We start from the raw sequence: 20,121 nt of genomic DNA, 5'->3' as shown, positions 1-20,121 counted from the left end.
AGGAGAAATACCGTTATCAACGGTAAGTCCTTACCATAACGTATATTTTTATTTAAATTGCAACTCTAAATTGCAGCTCTAATTGAGCTACGGAGTTGAACAAGGTCTCATTTTAAGCCACTTTTATGGGCTATGATTTTCTTAAAAATCCGATTTTTATTATATATATATATATATATATATCAGGTGTGTTGGAAAATCCAACAGAGGGCACTCACCAGTCCATAAGAGTATAAAGGTTTATTGATACATCATAATCACCAATAGTGTGTCGACGTAGCCATGGTAACGCGCGATACGGTTGACGTATTTCCGGTAGCTCCGGAAGCGCGGCGCAGCGTCCACAGCTGTCTCCGATGTCTGAATAATGATGCCTATTTCGGCGACATGTATTATGACCCCTGTTTGCTTTGTGAGTTCATGAAGTTATACTATATGCATAATGGGGGTTCTTGAATTACACTGCATGCCTTCTATTTGGGCTGATTGTATTGTTGATTGATATTGATGGGCTATATAAGGGGACCCGGTAGGCAGTGTCAGTATGTGTGTAACTGGCATGCTGTTTGGATGTCTTCACTGACTGTCTTGAGAAAGGCCCTAGGGGCCGAAACGTCGACACACTATTGGTGATTATGATGTATCAATAAACCTTTATACTCTTATGGACTGGTGAGTGCCCTCTGTTGGATTTTCCAACACACTATATATATATATATATATATATATATATATATATATATATATATATATATATATATATATATATATATATATATATATATATATATATAGTCGAAAAATGGAGAGCGCACTCTTGATTATATAAGAAGTAACAACTTTTACTTTGTAGCATTTGATTACATACATTAAAGGTTAAAATTCATCAGCATAGTGTTTCCACCGCAACTTAGCCGGTATGTCTCCCGAACCACAGCTCGTCTGATCTCCGGCTCTGAATCCGCGTGGCTAAGTGACGTAGACGCCGTGGCGTCATCCTCCGGATTCAGAGCCGGAGATCAGACGAGCTGTGGTTCGGGAGACATACCGGCTAAGTTGCGGTGGAAACACTATGCTGATGAATTTTAACCTTTAATGTATGTAATCAAATGCTACAAAGTAAAAGTTGTTACTTCTTATATAATCAAGAGTGCGCTCTCCATTTTTCGACAGTCTTTACCTTTACTCCAGTGGCTTGGAGGGGATCTGAAGCTGCACTCTTGGTGATATCATAAACTCTGATTCACAACAGTTCCTGTTGCGCAACACCTGAACACTTTGAAATATATATATATATATTTAGATCTTTTTTAACCATAATAGAATCACGTGCTGTAAGAGCTTTCATTTTTGATGATCACCTCAAAAACACAGTTTTCACTATTTAAAGCCCACCCTGACCTAGTGTTTCAGGGAATTGTAAAATGTGGGCCTAGTCAACAAAATTAATGTCTTTCCACTTACGTTTGTGTGGCTGCGCAGAAGTGAGAGCAGGCGCTGTCTGTAGAATCTCGTCCCCAAGCACATCTGAAGAGGAATGTGCATTCCTCTAATTTAGTGAACTGGAAAAAATATTGCTTTGTTGATTTTTAAATACCATTTTCATGAATTACTCATAAATGAAAGGTCTTACAACAAGTGATCCCATCATGATTCCAAAATACAACTTTGGGGATTTATTAACAGTATATGAACAATTTGAGGAGGGGAGGGGGGTCAAAAATTTGCTTTTCGAAACCTATTTTTTATGGAAACATACTTCTGTGTTGTATATCATACCAAAGACCATACAAATAGGTTTAAAATGAGTCCATTCCAAACTCTCGTGCTCAGGTGATCTGCAAGTGCAATTTGAAATGTTAATAGCAAATCTTTTGTGAAAAAATTGCAGCTTTATAGGCATGTAATTTCAAAACCAGTGTGCCCATCAGCCTAAGATTTGTGTGTTTTCTTTATACCCATGGCAGCATTTATTATACCAAATTTCATTACAATCTGAAACGATCCGTTTGAAGCTTATGTTGACTTGTTGTGGAATGACCAGTATCTTGATATCTCACACAGTTGTCAGAGAATACCACTGAATATTACACCCGATGTTGTGTCCACTGCAGTTAGCCTTCGTACCGATGTTCACACATAAGGGGAATTCATTTGTACCGCATGCCTCCTATGTGCGTCTATCAGTACTATTGAATTGTTGCTCCAATCAGACGCCCATTGCCAGTTAAGGCGCCTGTTAGCTCCGGGTTTAGCCATGCAAAGTGACTAAACCCACCTATCTAAAAAAAAATGTGACTGCCACTTGCTAATGGGCATCGATCAGAGTGACCGTTTAATACCTCTGATGTGCATTGATAAAAGTGCTCAGCACAATTTAATTCTCCCCATAAAGTCCTGCAACTAAACTAAGGGGAACAAGCTGCCTGTATATTTGTTAATGCCTTATTAGTGTCCTTTCACTCCAGCTAGCTATAACCGTGTTCTCCCAGGTTGATTTATTTTTGTTTCGACTTTGTTCACCCCCACATATCTATTGCACGGATTATAAGACCTTATGTCTCTTGTATGAACAATGGATGAAAAATATCTAAATTATCCAGAACCACCATTCAATTTATTCTCATCTTCTCTAGAGATGATCCAGAGAATGAGAACAGTGAATTGGCGACTGCTAAGGAATACTTCAGAGACCTTTATCACCGTGTTGATGTAATCTTCTGTGACAAAACAATTCCTAATGATCCAGGATTCGTTGTTACATTGTCTAACAGAATGAATTACTCGCATGTATGTATTTTACTCTTCATGACTACTAGGTTTTTTTTCATGTTTAGTCAACTTTCTTTTACAGGTTTCTCTTTGCTGTTGTATACCTCTGCTTAACAAATTGCTTGATCTTCTTTGATTCATTTTGTATTTCCGCCAATGCCTTTTTATATTAGCTGGACAGATAATGGGGCAGATGTATTAACCTGTAGAAGGCATAAGGAAGTGATAAACCAGTGATATGTGCAAGGTGATAAAGGCACCAGCCAATCAGTTACAATATGTAAATTAACATTTAGGATCTGATTGGCTGGTGCCTTTATCACCTTGCACATATCACTGGTTTATCACTTCCTTATGCATTCTCCAGGTTAATACATCTGCCCCATTATTTGTAGTTCCCTGCATGTAGTGCCTTGATTCAGATGCAATACCTCACAATTCCGTCACTGAAAAGGATCGCTGCTGCATCGGCATTGCGACTACATCTGAATCAGGCCCATTGTGCTCAGTGCACGGAGCATAGCTAATTTGTATCCTATCCAATAGCAAAGTATATCACACTTCTAATATAAATATGAAGATACTTGTACTTGGCGCAATTGCACCCCTGTATGTTTATGGTACAACTCAGATTATCAAGTTGTATTCGCTAATCCATTAAACATACTGATTCACAATCATTGTTAGAAGACAACATGCATCTCATATTTTGAATAACAGGATTTTTATGCTTAAAATTAATTTTCTCTAAATACATTGGCAATACGCGAGATGAAATAAAGTAATGGGCAGAGTTTAGGTACATTAAGAATCTGAATCCAGTCTGAACTCCATCCCCTATATAGCCTGTAACCTGCCAGCAATCTGTTACTTACTAACTAAGCTATATAGGTAGAGAGACCAGGGAAAATCGGAGCATTAAATGTAGGTGTCCACTGTCTCCCAACAGATTCAGAGAAAAGGATTTAACATAATTTAAAAAAAAAAAAAAAAAAAAAAAGTTTTCTCATCTTTTTGGGGACACTGAAAAACAGAGGATGACCCAAAATTTCCCCTGTGTGAGGATATTCTCAAAAGATGTTGCCTGCAATTCCTACCATGTAAACTGATCTTTTGGATTTAAATAAATAAAAAAATAATCTGCAAAACATTGAAAATGTATGGACAGAGGGCCAGGCGTGTGTCCGACATAGCTGCTCAATTGGGGCTACATGCCTCGTCACCCAGGAAGCACTAACTGATCAGATTGAACATCATTACCATGAGAATGTCATACAAATGTTAGACTCCTTGTCAGTTACCATTTACAGCGGTTGCTGGGACTGAAATCCTAGCCCTAACTGTCCTGTATCATGAGCCATATCGCCCAAATACTCTGATGCCACCAGTGTAAATGATTTAAACAAAGTCTTCAGACTTCAGTCCTTGCAAATGCTGTACTCTGCACTTTACACCTTGTTAATCTGAATCTTAAATAGATTTAACAAGCTCCAGCAGCAATGTATATGGACTTTAAGACTGATTTTATTTTCCCTTCCTCTTGAGAGGAAATTTTGCTATCTCTTGCTGATCTGGTATATTTTAAAATCCTCTCTAAGGATGCTGAAAACTCTGTATTCTGAGCTCATTTGTCAGGATGTGTGCCTTAGCCGGCTTTTCAGAAGGACAGGTATTGTTGCCTAAGGACCAGTGGGTTGGACAGGATAACCGATTCTATTGCTGAGTAAGCTGTACAAGAGACTTGGCCAGGCTTCTACAAAACCGGTTGAGCCGCCAGTGGGCATGTGCGGAAGCTGTCCCTGAGTCTCACAAACTGAGCCTTATTCAGAAGTGGTTGGAGAGTGCATCGCTGCTGCATACAGTACTTGGAAGCAGCAATGTGCTAGTTTGGTAATGCAGCAGGTGGTGTATGGTATAAGTAGATGCCTCCTACTTGCACTAGTGATCCGTGCCACGGCATAGGACACAGTATTAGATTACCTACGACACCGTCTGCATGACCCATAGGGTTGTGCAAGACGGCCACCTTAATTCCCACAAAGAGTCCTGGAAATATTGTTGGAAGAAGTCTGAGATCCTGGCCTCATCACTCCTTCCAAAACGCCCCAGATGGCAATCACGGATAGTCTACAGCTGTGGTGCGTCCACTTATAGCCGCCTGTCACGTTAAACAGCCCTTCTAGTCAAGCCATGCCTTGGCATGACTCTGTAGCACCAAGCCTCTTTTTGTGCACTTTTCCATTGAAAACTGTGAATAGGACGCACAAGCAGCTAAAATATACGGCATGCCTAGATTCTGTGTGCGACTGTGGTTGTATTTGCATACGAAATTTCCTAGAAAGCACACTAACATACCATTCGTATACAGATACAGCCGCAGTCGCACACAGAATATAGGCATGCCGCATATAATTTTTAACCGTTAACAGTTAGTGCTCCCTATTCGTATAATGAAAGTTTTCCAGCGCTATCAGAGTTGCACAAATCTTTCAGCTAACTCACACCTTGCATCTCCCACTACGAGGCAAGATATGATACATCTGTAACTACCGTACCACTTGTGCATCTGCGCATGGGGACTGGTACGTCAACCAATTCCTGCCGCAAGTGCTGGAAGCAGTTTCCAGTTGCCGTCCAGGAACTTCGCTCATAGTGCCCTTCTCCATCACAACAATGCACTTGCCAGCAGGTACAGGAAAGTGGTGGATTTCCTGGCCCATGATTGCATCCAGAAGCTTGGTGATCTGATGTACAGTCCAGACCTGGCCCCGTGCCACTTATTCATCTACATGTTCCCAAAAATCAAGTTCAAGATGCGCTGGATTCGTTTTGAGTCACTGGAAGCTGTAGTGGAGATTTTCATCCAGCATGTAGAAGACCATACCTGTTTTGTACTGGTTCAGCTGTGGTTTGAGCGCATTCAACTTTGTATTGACTCCTGGCGAATTCTTTGAAAGTTCACTTTGTAAATATAATACTTTTTATGCATATGTAACCTCATTGCACACCCCTCGTATTCTGAGAGAAGCGGACAGTTGAGACTGCATAACTCCTTTAGAAGTGGAGCAGCAGCTTGGGCCCATTTAGGTGGGGCTTTCTCTATGAGGAATAGCCTGCCAAATTAAATGTTCATATTAATAGGGCAGTGGCTCTTGATGGCACTCCAGCCTGCATCTATCAACCTATAGCATTAGGAATTATTACAGTTGCTGCAGAGACTGATGCCTTTATAGCAATAAAATACACTTATAAGAAGTTCAGCTTTTATGCTCCATAAGCAGCACTGGGATAAAGCACCCGGCTCCAATTCAGAAAAGCAGATTTCTTTATGCTAAAGGATATAGAGCGGAATTCAGATTTGTGACAGATTGTTAAAATGGCCAAACTCTTTGTTGAACCTTTAGATTTGTTATTGCGCCTCCAAACAGATAATGGTGAAAGATTTCCCAATGAGGAACACAAACATGAAGTTTTTTTTTTTTTGCTTTTAAATATAGGGTATCCCCACAGTCTATAAATTACATATCACATTAATGTTTTGGGGATATGTCATAATACATATTAATGAGACAAATTATCAGAGGTTGTGAAGTGAGTAAAATATGAAATGTTTGACATGTAAAAAAATAAACCTTTCTGTTGTAAATAGGTTGCAAAGACTGTTGCACAAAGACTCAACACTGACCCAATGCTTTTACAGTTTTTCAAATCTCAAGGGTAAGTGCTGTGTTCATTCCGTGGCAGCTTTTACAGAACAGGAATGCCACAAGTATGTTTTCCTTGGCAGCATTCTCCCTATCAGATTGTCAGTCACTTTCTCCTTCTAAATGTATTGTAGTGTCAATCATTTGTTACATATGGCTGCAAGTCCACAAAATGTCCTTCAGATCAGTGTATTCTCTTCTGGAGACTTGTTCTTCAAAGTGCATTTGTTTTTATCACTAGTCAGAAAATTGAACCCATGGTCTATTTCATTTGTGCTGTATTCTGCTTCATTGTGAATGCAGCCTCCCAGTAATTATGGGATTCTGGCCTTAAATCCCTTTGTACACGTCTTGAAACGGTCACAGATGACACTCCAATAATGGTTTCTTATTAGTGGCACGTGTACATAGATCATTGATTGGTAGCTCACATAATGTGTACACACTTCTTTTCATGCCGCTCAGACAAAACTGGCAACTTACTCTGTATGCACATAGTGTTGGGGGCATTTCTTCATCCAATGTGAAATTGCATTTCTTTAGTTATACTTTCTAAAGCTACATCCCAGATATCTTGATATATAATGCGGATATCTCCCTGGTGATGATCAAGTGAATATTAAATTCTGTTACACATGTGTAATATCTTTAGTTACAGGGATGGTCCTGGAAACCCTCTTAGGCATAATTATGAAGGAACTTTAAGGGACCTTCTGCAATTCTTCAAGCCTAGACAGCCTAAGAAACTGTATTATCAGCAGGTATGTGTTCTTATGGAAATAAAAGGATTTTATTTTCTGTAATGTGATGGTGCGAGTGACTGTGATTTTTGTGTTCCAGCTTAAAATGAAAATCACAGACTTTGAAAACAGGAGGAGTTTCAAATGTATATGGCTGAATAGCCAGTTTAGAGAAGAGGTAGGTATTGCATTGTATTCTTGCCTTTAATAGTTTATTTATCCAATTATGCTCTTCATGATGATCAGTGGTAGTTATGTGATTAGAAGTCTACAAGTCTGAATACCGTTTTCTTCATAAGCATCTAGACCACAAGTCAAAAGTTCTATAAAACACCCATTTATCAAATTTATTGAGATCTCCCAGTTTAATGTCTTAATGTACATCAAAAAGAAATCACAGAACAATTCTGTTAAACAATATTTCTCTAGCATCCATAAGGGATATCGAGGGAAACTAGTAAGATGGGGTATAGACGGGGTCCAAAGGAGCCAGTGCACTTTAAATTTCTTCAACTGGGTCTGATGGCTCCTCCCCTCTATGCCCCCTCCCACAGGCAATTTAGAAAAAAGTGCCCTCAGAGGAGGATGCACATCTGCAGCTCCAGAGAGTTTACTTCAATTTAATTTTAAACTTATTTTTTTTCTGTATGCTGTCTGGGCAACAGCATACCTGCACCGTGGAAGTTAGGAGGGGGAGGGGGGCGGTCACCGGCCTTGCAAGGTGCAGAGCTGCTAACACGCTGCAGGACCACCTGGTCCTGAGGGGCTGTTTGTTCAGCCTTGGCTGTCACAGCCGCAGCACGCCGCACACCCCTAACGCTAAAGAATATTAACTGTTAAAAAGCGCCTCTGCAGAAGATATGCATGAAATTGAGAAATATGTATTATATCTATTTCAGAAATACTGCGCTAGCCCAACAACTATGTTTTATAGTAAGGCAAGGAGTAAACAAAAGAAAAGTGCGGCTGCGCTGAATTTCAGAAATATATGATATAATTAATAGAGAGCCAACGTGTCAAATCTAAAAATGAACAATTTTATTTAAAACACTGTTAATATAATGAGAAAACAATGTGGATTTTACTCAGTTACTTGTCTCAAAGTGTCAACATCATTCAGGAGCTTATATCGAATTGCAGCAGTGATGTGTAATGCTGAAGTCCATATTCCGTGACTGAGAGAGATACTTCTGATAGTGCACAGAGATGAACACAGAATGCAATTGTGGAGCTCCTATATTATAATACAGGTGTGTGGCCAGTGGATCATTCAGTGATTGATACCTCTCAATGGGCTGGTCCGTATACCGGGCGTCCCCGTCTGGTATCCTGCGTTGCCCACTCGTGCTGTGCAGCGGATAGGAGACGGAATGCCGTAGGTAATCAGCTGGCTGGTGCGGCGTGGATAACAACGGCTGCTAAAAGCAGAGATCAGTCCGGAGCGTTGCCGTCTGAGAATGCCAAGCTCTGCACCAAAAGTGAGACACCTGAGCAAGGTGTGTAAGGAGGTGGGTCCTAACGCGTTTCGTCACGCTCCACTTGTGGTTGCGTCAGTGGATTGCGGACGCACAATCCAAACGTAATGTGGAGTCCCTCCCTTTTCTGGGAAACTGCTTTTTGGGGTTGAATTGGATGCATGGATTTCAAAGGTTACTGCTGGGAAATTCACGTTTCTCCCCTCTGGGGCCCCGCTAGCGAGATATTCTTTTCCAGGACCGTCTGTCCAGTCCGTTCGGTCTCGCACATTTCGATCGAAGGCCAGAGGTGCCTCCAATGCGGCTAGAGGCACCAGAGGTAAGCCCAGAAAACCTGCGAGTACCAGTTCTCAGGAACAGTCCACCAGTTCTGCTTCCACTAAAGCCTCAGCATTGACTGTTCCCAACAACCCTGAAGGGATCTCGAGGTGGGAGCTAGACTGCATCACTTCAGCTGCCTCTGGTAGACTTTCTGCCAGGATGCCTGGGTCAGGGAACTTGTTTCTCAAGAATACAAGCTGGAGCTCGACAGTATAACCCCCCCAAAAATATTTTTTCAAATCAGCTTACCAGCTTTGGAGGATATGCAAGTTACGTTACAACAGGCTATCCGAATGTTGGTCCAGTCCCATGTCATTGTTCCAGTACCACTACCGCAATGCGGCAAGGGGTTTTACTCAAACCTGTTTGTGGTGCCAAAGCCAGACGGTTCGGTCAGACCCCTTCTGAATCTGAAATCCTTGAATCCTTATTTGAGGGTGTTCAAGTTCAAAATGGAATCCCTACAAGCAGTGATTGCGGGCCTGGAAGAACAGGCATTTATGGTCTCCTTGGACATCAAGGACGCCTATCTCCATATTTCAATTTGGCCTCCTCATCAGGCGTACCTGCGGTTTGCCCTGCTGGAAGATCACTTCCAATTCCAGGCACTGCCCTTCGACCTGTCAACAGCCCCGAGGGTAATCACGAAGGTGATTGCAGATATGATGCTTCAACTCTGGGTCCAAGGGATCAATGTGGTCCCTTATGTAGACGATCTTCTGATAAAGGCAAAATCCAGGGAGCTTCTGTTGCTCCATATCGACCACACCATCAGTCTTTCGTCCGACCATGGGTGGATCCTCAACTTACAGAAGTCTCACCTGGAGCCAAATCAGAGGCTCCTGTTCCTGGGGATGTTGAGGGATACTGTGGCCCAGAAGCTGTTTCTACCAGAGGACAAGGTGACAACACTTCATGAGATGGTCCGCATGGTGCTCCGCCCTACTTGAGTGTCCGTACATCTCTGCATAAGATTGTTGGGAAAGATGGTTGCCTCCTATGAGTCAGTCCAGTATGGGAGGTTCCATGCCAGAACGTTTCAGTTAGATCTCCTGAGCAAGTGGTCCGGATCACATCTCCAGATGCATAGGATGATTCAGCTGTCGCCTCATACCAGGATTTCCCTCCTGTGGTGGCTACAGTCCTCCAATCTCCTGGAGGGCAGGAGTTTTGGAATCCAGGATTGGACCCTCCTCACGACGGATGCGAGTCTGAGAGGATGGAGAGCTGTCACCCAAGTTGCGCAGTTCCAGGGCAGGTTGACGGCCCACGAAAGCCTCCTTCCAATTAACATTCTTGAACTTTGGGCGATCTACAATGCTCTACTTCAAGCCTCTCCTCTGCTCAAGGATCACGCGATCCAGGTCCAATCTGCAATATCAATCAACAAGGAGGGACAAAAAGCAGAGCCTGCATGCGAGATCTGTCAAAGATACTCCTCTGGGCGGGAAAAAATGCAAGAGCCATGTCGGCAATCTTCATTCCAGGTGTGGACAACTGGGAGGCAGACTTCCGGAGTCATCACGATCTCCTCCCGGGGAAGTAGGGACTCCACCAGCTGGTGTTCCAGCATATCATCAACCAGTGGGGTTGCCCACAAATAGACGTGATGGCTTCTCGTCTCAACAAGAAACTTCCCTGGTACTGCTCGCGTACCAGGGACCCTCAGGCGAGGGCAGTGGATGCACTGGCGTCGCCTTGGCCGTACCAGCTGGTCTACCTGTTTCCTCCGATCCCATTGCTCCCAAGAGAGTGCTAAAGCGGATCAGGAATCAAGGTGTCCAGGCAATTCTAATTGCCCCGGATTGTCCTCGGAGGACGTGGTACGTGGATCTTCTTGACATGTCCATCCAAGACCCTTGGCCTCTACCACTCGGGAGCGATCTTCAACAAGGACCGTTCGTCTACCCGGACTTACGGTGTCTTCGGTTGACGGCATGGAGGTTGAGCGGACAAGGGCCTTTCCAAGAAGGTTATTGCAACCATGGTTCAGGCCAGGAAACCTGTGACGTCAAAACACTGGCATCATATCTGGAGGAGATATGTTTCTTGGTGCGAGGAACGCATGTATCCGCCTGCAGAGTTTCACTTGGGACGTTTCCTACGTTTTCTGCAGGCTGGTGTGGATAAGTGTTTACGTCTAGGTTCCATTTAAGGTCCAGATTTCAGCTCTCCATTTTCTTTCAGAAGAAATTGGCAGTGTTGCCAGAAGTTCAGACCTTCTTGCAAAAGGGTACTCCACATACAACCTCCCTTTGTGCCTCCTAAGGCATCCTGGGATTTGGATGTAGTGTCAAAATTTCTATAGTCCTCCTGGTTTGAACCTCTGACTGTAGAAGACAAGTACCTCACGTGGAAGACGGTGATGTTTCTGGCCCTGGCTTCTGCTCGGTGTGTTTCAGAATTAGGGACCTTATGTTAAAGTCCCTGTTTGGTCTTTTATGAGGACAGAGTGGAGCTGCAGACTAGGCAGCAGTACCTGCCGAAGGTTGTCTCCACATTTCATCTGAATCAGCCTATTGTGGTTCCCTCTAGTTCTGACGCTTCTGCTCCTCTGGAGGCATTGGATGCTGTGCATGCCTTGAAGATCTATGTCACGCGTGCAGCTTGGCTCAAAGACTGATTCCTTGTTAGTGCCCTATGATGCGCAGAAGAAGGGTTGCCCTGCTTCAAAGCAGTGCATTGCTCGTTGGATTAGGTTTACCATCCAACAGCCCTATGTGTCAGCAGGCTTACCTGTTCCTAAGTCTCTAAGGGCCCACTCTACTAGATCCGTGGACTCTTCCTGGGTGGCTGCTTGTGGAGTCTCGGCCTTGCAACTATGCTGAGCTGCTACCTGGTCGGGAAAGAACACCGTTGTGAAATTCTACAAGTTTGATACCCTGGCCAGAGAGGATACCCAGTTTGGGCAGGTGGTCCATTTTTAGTTAAGTTTAGGCATTTACTCGCTTGATTCAACTGCCCAGTCAGGAGCTTCACTAAAGCATGTGCCTCACACATTTTTCTGCATCTTCTCAAATATAGTACTTTGGTGGTACTTGCATGTAAGTGCTATAGGTCTGGTAGTGACTACCAAAGTATAGCATACTAGTTACCAGCCTATCAAAATTACTAAAAAAACATAACCGTAATGTCAGCTGCCGGTGGCTGTGTGCCCCCGAACGGAGCAATGATTAAATTGCTCCATTGGGCAAAATCTAGTGCCTGCCCGAAACACAAACACTTTAATTCCCCTCATAGAGGTGAGGAGCAGCGTTAGCCTTTTATTATATAGGATAAAAAAAAATCACCAAAACGTAAATATAATACTGTAATCTGAGAAGAATCACAGGTTTGGGAATTTCTTATTAACACTACTTTTGCCATTATACAAAGGAATATCTAGGTGATGCCCTTCTGTTAAAGTAATTCCTCCTTTCCCACATATCTGCGACTTTTCATTCATTGGAACACTGATCTGTACTTTGGTTATTTTATTATTTTTATACATTTTTTTTTCTGTCAAGGTACTATTTCTGTTTAATATTGGCTCTCAGTTTTATACATCTATTTTAAACACTTTTGAACAAGTTACATTTCAATACATAAACTGAGTGCCGCAAAAAGTCTTGAAACCATGGCAAGAGAATGTTAATACTGTAACTGCTCCCTTCCCTGACCCATTGTGTCAAATTAAACTGGATTAACCATTTAGTGTTCATTACGTTTTAAAAGCAGCATAATTTATTGTTACTAGTGTTAACAGTCTGCATTTTTTTAATAGGAAATAACACTATACCCAGACAAACACGGTTGTGTACGAGATCTTCTTGAAGAATGTAAAAGAGCTGTTGAACTTTCTGATAAGGGATCGGGTAAATTGAGGTAAAGGATTTCAAAATTCATCAATTTTTATGCAAAAAAAATGAGACTATCTGTATAACTTTGCTGATAATCCTTATCTCCATTGATGAACTACTGCGCTGTCCAAACCTGTACTTCTATCTTTTTACAGTCGTCTTTGTTCCCAAAAGCTTAAACTTTGTTCTAGGTGTTGACAGATATACGTGTAGTGTAATCCATAGAGGAGGCATACACAGTGCACAACCATCAGTGTTGGAGTGGTGCACTTTGTGCTGTTGAGATAGATGTACTGCTCCTGCGGCACTTTCCTCTAATGAGGATGGAGGTTAGTTGATGCAGGTACAAGACTGTCACAGTGGACCTTTTAGTGTGAGGTCTATAGTAGCCGTTTCTTTCTCTGATCTATCGTTTGATTAACTGTAGCACCTTGTCTTAGCATTCCGAAAAATGTGTGCTTGCTGTTACATTTGTTATACAGTAATACTTTGTATGAAAGGGGTATAGTAGCAAGCTTTGGAGTGCATAAGATTTCTCATACTATATTCTGTGGATTTTTAATGCTTAGCCTTCAGTGAGTGTGATTTTAGGTTTTTGTTTTCTTCCTCAATGCCAGGAGACTTGTCCTGGATTTCATTTATTTTTCTCTGTCGTCCATCAGGGGGACGCTGCGCACTTAGAATTGGGTTAGAGTGTATGAGTATAGAGTTTGGCACAAGCTATAAAAAACTAACTCCTCCCCCTCTAACCCATCCCATCAAGTCCCTGTTCACAGGAAGTACTCCTCCGTTTTAGTTTTGTGCCTTGGAGGACAGGCACAGTTTCTTTTGCTCTTAGATTTTAGTTAGGTTTTTTGTTTTATTTGTTTTGATTTTAGGCTTAGTCCCTGTATACAGGCGACAAGCATATTGTGAGTGGGGTTAAGTTATTAGAAGGCGGCTGTGCGCCTCATTTCTCACTCACCCAGCCTCTAGAAAGTCACCATGCCAGAGGTCTCTGGGGCTTTCTGTTACAGTGCCTCCTTGGTGCTGTATCAGGTAGGACAGGCAACCTGCCCTGGCAGTGTTGGACAGAGTCCCATTTATTATAATCTCCCTCACCCATTTAGCGGGTGATTGCAGTGGCGCGCAGCAGGGTACTGAGCGGCCAGGATCACTCTGCTGACAGGACGTCTGTTGCCGCTCACCGCTGCTTTGGATCCCGCCGTTGCCGTTTTATGATCACAGGCAGCAGCGGGACCACAGCGGAAGGGGAGCAGTAGCCGCGTCCGTACTTTAACTGAAAGGGTTTTGCAGGCGTGACAGGCCGTTCTCCTGAAGGGGATTTCAGATTCTAGAGGCTTCCTGCCGTGCTCTTCCCGCGTTATGCAGTCTTTGCTATTCCGCCCATTACGGTCTGTGGGGGCGGACTCAACCACTCCCTCTCTATCAGCGGTCTGACCGGGGAATGCTACACAACACACTGAGGAGAATATCTGACAGAAAACTGACTCGCCCTGTTATTATACAGGCGGGGAACAGGCAGTACAAGTGTTTTGGGTCAGATCAGAAATCTGCATCACCCAATTTTATTTCTTGTCTGCATATGTATCAGTAGTTTCACTGTAATAAAATTATTTATCTAACCCTGTTTATTACACAGGTGGGGATCATATCTTAACTAGTGTTGTGCTATTCTAACATAAACAGTTGTTTACCTGTTTACAGACATTAGGTTTATAAAAGAAGCTGCTACAGCTCAATCAGTAGACCTCTGGACTACAGTGCACAGTCAAGGGATCGAATCCCAGAGGAGCAGTAGTCAGAGTGTGTGTGTGCTTGGTTGTGGCATTGTTTATTCCATGGCCTATAAACCAGCAAACTCCTAAAGGGAAGGCAGGTTCAGTAGTTTACTTTGTATGTTCCCAATGTGGCTCCAAACTTCCTAAAGGTAGCACGGACCCAGGTATCCCATGCTCCGGGACACCAGTTGCAGAGCAGCCGGGAGGCTCCACGGATCACTCTATGCCTCTGTGGGCCAGAGATACCCCAATCCAGAATAGTATGGATGGTGTAGTGGTTAGCATTACTGCCTCACAGCACTTGCATGGATTTTACTGGGGTTCCAGGACTGGTCCACAAATACCGGTATTGTCAGAGTCTACCTTTCCTTACACATTGACAATGTAATGGGTCTGGTACTCTGTTTAGTACTTAGCCACTAATCTTGGTAAACATTTTAATGGCTGGGTTAATGTAAAATAATGTTGAACTATGTCACACAAGACAGACTATTTATTTTTCTTGTACTCTATGTACTTGTGAATTGCCAAATGGCTGAACACAGCTCATCGCTCCTTACTCAGCTTATACTGTGCAGTGAGCCTGGTCTTTGACCGACAATATAGCTCAGTTACTTCAAAGGCCAATCATTTATCCTAGTGGTTATGATCTCAATAGTTATGGTCGCTTCTGAAGCAGATTTTAGTTTTATACTGCATGGTGTCTAACATGACTTCCTTAGGATCATTGCGTCCTCAGGCTGTACCGCCAATTGGCGGAGTCCTTCGCCTCCTTTCATTCCTGGTTCTGTCCACGTTTTGAGGCTTCATCTAAGGAAAATGGCGAAATAAATCCTGTCAGGGAGGATGCTTCAGCATAGGAATAAGAAATAATCTACTGAATTTGTTTCCACCTCTTCCCTCACATTGAGAGAATGTTGATGGAAGTCTGACTCCACACTTGATGCAAAGGTTTATTTCTCCGGCATGGTCCACAGGTTATCCACAGGATAACAATGGGATATGATGAAGTGACAGCGGATTTGCACCAATCGGTCAAAGCTTTTCTGGCCTCCCAGCATGCAACGGGCCTGTCCATATATCCCCACCTTCTTGCTCAGGTAAATCAGTTTTTTGTTTGGTGCGGCAGGAGCCGGACCATGGTCAGAGGGCTGCTGATTCTTAGCAGCCCTAAGCTTTCTTATTTTATTTTTATGGTCTTACTATTTTTTGAGTGATCTTTCTAAACCGCATCTTATACGTACCTTAGAAAGAGTCACTCCAACAACTCCGCCGGGTTGCGACAATGCTTACTCACAAGTAGAGTGCTGTTTCGGCGGGCGTCTGTGTCGGATATACTAGCTGGTACAGCAGACGTTACCAGGCTGTGGCCGGAGCACGGGGAGAAGGTAAGGCATCGATTCCGCTTAGAAGGGGAATATGGCACTGTTTTGGGAAGGAGACCACCAAACAGCAGCTGACGCGGCTTCCAGCTTTGGTGCACCAGCGCTAGGCCTTGGGGATCAGAGGCTCCAGGATTAGTATGAGGCCGCGATCCCTAGGGTTGATGTTAGCAGTGGGGAGCCAGACGCTCTCCTGGTCGCCCCTCCCCTGGTCCATGACCAGTTTCCACTGAGTCTTCAGCCATGAACTGTTTTCCCGCTTCCGGCTCAGACGCTGTAAACGTAGAGGACCAGTCGCAGCATAGGCGGCTGTGTGACTGGTGCGTCCATGTTCACTGAGCGTCTGTGTTTTTTTCATCCACTAGGGGTCACTGGAGTACTCTTGGGATATGGACGGCTTCCGTAGGAACAGCACTGAATATTTAAATTTAGAACACTCCACCCCTCCATATCCCCGAGTACCTCAGTGGTTTTTCTGTGCTCGATAGCAACAGTTCGTTTGTGGCTGGGTCCACAATTACTTTGAATATTTCATTTTTATTTTTATATTTTTATATTTTATACACATCCCTTTCCCCCCTTCCAAAAGGCAGGGTCAGGGATAGTGCAAGCTGCTGATAGCAGCAGTGGCGTGTCGGTCCTCTCTAAAAGAGCTCCCTCACAGCCACACAGAGATCCTCCTGCTCAGGCTGGCCGGCGCTTGTACAGAAGCCCCGTCGGAGCCTCCTCACAAGCTGCAGGAGTGAAGGTATGTGAACGGGGCGGTCAGCTCCCACTGCCGTCCCGAGGTGTGGGGACATTGTTACTGCGCCGGGGACTCTGCAGACTGCCTCCGGCTGCCGCCGCTACTCGCCCCACTCATACGGCTCCGGCCGCCGCTGCTCTGCCCGCTCACTGCGCCGGCCGCCGCTGCTGCTCTGGCCGCTACTGCTCCGGCCCCCACCGCTGTATTTCCGCTGCTCACCCGGCTCCCGCGGCTCACAGCACAGCACGATCCGCTCTCTGTCTTTGCGCCCGATAACCCGCTGGCGGCCCCACACGCTGCGCTGCCCGCTGCTCTGCATCTGAAAGAGCATGCAGGCATTACCTCACGGAGCGGGGCAATAAACGGAGAAAGAAGGGGGCAATACAGCGGCATAAGAAACTGCAGCAACAGCAGATGCTAGGCTGCAGGGGTATTTACACAGGATTTCATACAGGGTTATAATCAGTCAAAAGCTTGTAACCAGCACTGTGATTATAAGTTAAGCATGGCAGCCATTTTTAACCATGCTTCCTGTGTCTTCCTCTGTGATTCCAGAACGTTCCAGTACTACATCTCTACTCCACCGGAGGCGCAGGGGTGTTAGTGGGAATTTGGGATCACATTTCATAGTACTGGCCACGTGTACTGCACTTGGCCAGATATATATATATATATATATATATATATATATATATATATATATATATATATATATATATATATATATATATATATATATATATATATATATATATCTCTATCGTCCTAGTGGATGCTGGGGTTCCTGAAAGGACCATGGGGAACAGCGGCTCCGCAGGAGACAGGGCACAAAAAGTAAAGCTTTTCCAGATCAGGTGGTGTGCACTGGCTCCTCCCCCTATGACCCTCCTCCAGACTCCAGTTAGATTTTTGTGCCCGGCCGAGAAGGGTGCAATCTAGGTGGCTCTCCTAAAGAGCTGCTTAGAAAAAGTTTAGCTTAGGTTTTTTATTTTACAGTGAGTCCTGCTGGCAACAGGATCACTGCAACGAGGGACTGAGGGGAGAAGAAGTGAACTCACCTGCGTGCAGGATGGATTGGCTTCTTGGCTACTGGACATCAGCTCCAGAGGGACGATCACAGGTACAGCCTGGATGGTCACCGGAGCCGCGCCGCCGGCCCCCTTGCAGATGCTGAAGTCAGAAGAGGTCCAGAATCGGCGGCTGAAGACTCCTGCAGTCTTCTAAAGGTAGCGCACAGCACTGCAGCTGTGCGCCATTTTCCTCTCAGCACACTTCACACGCAGTCACTGAGGGTGCAGGGCGCTGGGGGGGGGCGCCCTGGGAGGCAAATGTAACCTATATAAAGGCTAAAAATACCTCACATATAGCCCCCAGAGGCTATATGGAGATATTTAACCCCTGCCTGGATTCACTAAATAGCGGGAGACGAGCCCGCCGGAAAAGGGGCGGGGCCTATCTCCTCAGCACACGGCGCCATTTCCTCTCTCAGCTCCGCTGGTCAGGACGGCTCCCAGGTCTCTCCCCTGCACTGCACTACAGAAACAGGGTAAAACAGAGAGGGGGGGCAAATTTATGGCGATATTTTGATATATATAAAGCAGCTATAAGGGAGCACTTATTATAAGGCTATCCCTGTTATATATAGCGCTTTTGGTGTGTGCTGGCAAACTCTCCCTCTGTCTCCCCAAAGGGCTAGTGGGTCCTGTCTTCGTTAGGAGCATTCCCTGTGTGTCTGCTGTGTGTCGGTACGTGTGTGTCGACATGTATGAGGACGATATTGGTGTGGAGGCGGAGCAATTGCCAAATATGAGGATGTCACCCCCTAGGGAGTCGACACCAGAATGGATGCCTTTATTTATGGAACTACGGGATAGTGTCAACACGCTAAAGCAGTCGTTTGACGACATGAGACGGCCGGACAATCAATTAGTGCCTGTCCAGGCGACTCAAACACCGTCAGGGGCTGTGAAACGCCCTTTGCCTCAGTCGGTCGACACAGACCCAGACACAGGCACTGACTCCAGTGGTGACGGTGACGAATCAACCGTATTTTCCAGTAGGGCCACACGTTATATGATTTTGGCAATGAAGGAGGCGTTACATTTAGCTGATACTACAGGTACCACTAAACAGGGTATTATGTGGGGTGTGAAAAAACTACCTATAGTTTTTCCTGAATCAGAAGAATTAAATGACGTGTGTAATGAAGCGTGGGTTGCCCCTGATAAAAAGCTGATAATTTCAAAGAAATTATTGGCATTATACCCTTTCCCGCCAGAGGTTAGGGAGCGCTGGGAAACACCTCCTAGGGTGGACAAGGCACTAACACGCTTATCTAAACAAGTGGCGTTACCCTCTCCTGAGACGGCCGCACTTAAAGATCCATCAGATAGGAGGATGGAAAATATCCAAAAAAGTATATACACACATGCAGGTGTTATACTACGACCAGCTATAGCGACTGCCTGGATGTGCAGTGCTGGGGTAGTTTGGTCAGAGTCCCTGATTGAAAATATTGATACCCTGGACAGGGACAATATTTTACTGTCGTTAGAACAAATAAAGGATGCATTTCTTTATATGCGTGATGCACAGAGGGATATCTGCACACTGGCATCACGGGTAAGTGCTATGTCCATTTCGGCCAGAAGAGCTTTATGGACGCGACAGTGGACAGGCGATGCGGATTCAAAACGACATATGGAAGTTTTGCCGTATAAAGGGGAGGAGTTATTTGGAGTCGGTCTATCAGATTTGGTGGCCACGGCTACAGCCGGGAAATCCACCTTTCTACCTCAAGTCACTCCCCAACAGAAAAAGGCACCGACTTTTCAACCGCAGCCCTTTCGTTCCTTTAAAAATAAGAGAGCAAAGGGCTATTCATATCTGCCACGAGGCAGAGGTCGAGGGAAGAGACAGCAACAGGCAGCTCCTTCCCAGGAACAGAAGCCTTCCCCGGCTTCTACAAAAGCCTCAGCATGACGCTGGGGCTTCTCAAGCGGACTCGGGGACGGTGGGTGGTCGTCTCAAAAATTACAGCGCGCAGTGGGCTCACTCGCAGGTAGATCCCTGGATCCTGCAGATAATATCTCAGGGGTACAGGTTGGAATTAGAGACAGATCCACCTCGCCGTTTCCTGAAGTCTGCTTTACCAACGTCCCCCTCCGAAAGGGAGACGGTTTTGGAAGCCATTCACAAGCTGTACTCTCAGCAGGTGATAGTCAAGGTACCTCTTCTACAACAAGGGAAGGGGTATTATTCCACTCTTTTTGTGGTACCGAAGCCGGATGGCTCGGTAAGGCCTATTCTAAATCTGAAGTCCTTGAACCTGTACATAAAGAAGTTCAAGTTCAAGATGGAGT

At 44.6% G+C, this 20,121-nt stretch overlaps 1 protein-coding gene across 3 annotated transcripts in view; it reads left to right on the top strand.

Moving 5' to 3' along the window:
- USP7 (ubiquitin specific peptidase 7) overlaps positions 1 to 20,121 on the top strand; it is a 309,008-nt gene that overhangs the window by 255,491 nt on the left and 33,396 nt on the right. For 2 of the 3 annotated variants that reach the window (XM_063934275.1, XM_063934274.1), the window contains 5 exons: positions 2,637 to 2,790; positions 6,422 to 6,489; positions 7,129 to 7,237; positions 7,317 to 7,394; positions 12,776 to 12,876. In XM_063934275.1, coding sequence (XP_063790345.1) covers positions 2,637 to 2,790; positions 6,422 to 6,489; positions 7,129 to 7,237; positions 7,317 to 7,394; positions 12,776 to 12,876 — 510 coding nt within the window. The remainder of the gene's footprint in view (positions 1 to 2,636; positions 2,791 to 6,421; positions 6,490 to 7,128; positions 7,238 to 7,316; positions 7,395 to 12,775; positions 12,877 to 20,121) is intronic. The other variant, XM_063934273.1, reaches the window with a different exon arrangement.

The sequence above is a fragment of the Pseudophryne corroboree genome, chromosome 7 (genome assembly GCF_028390025.1).
Source record: "Pseudophryne corroboree isolate aPseCor3 chromosome 7, aPseCor3.hap2, whole genome shotgun sequence".
Lineage (NCBI taxonomy): Eukaryota > Metazoa > Chordata > Amphibia > Anura > Myobatrachidae > Pseudophryne > Pseudophryne corroboree.
This window is presented reverse-complemented; position numbering and strand designations above follow the sequence as displayed.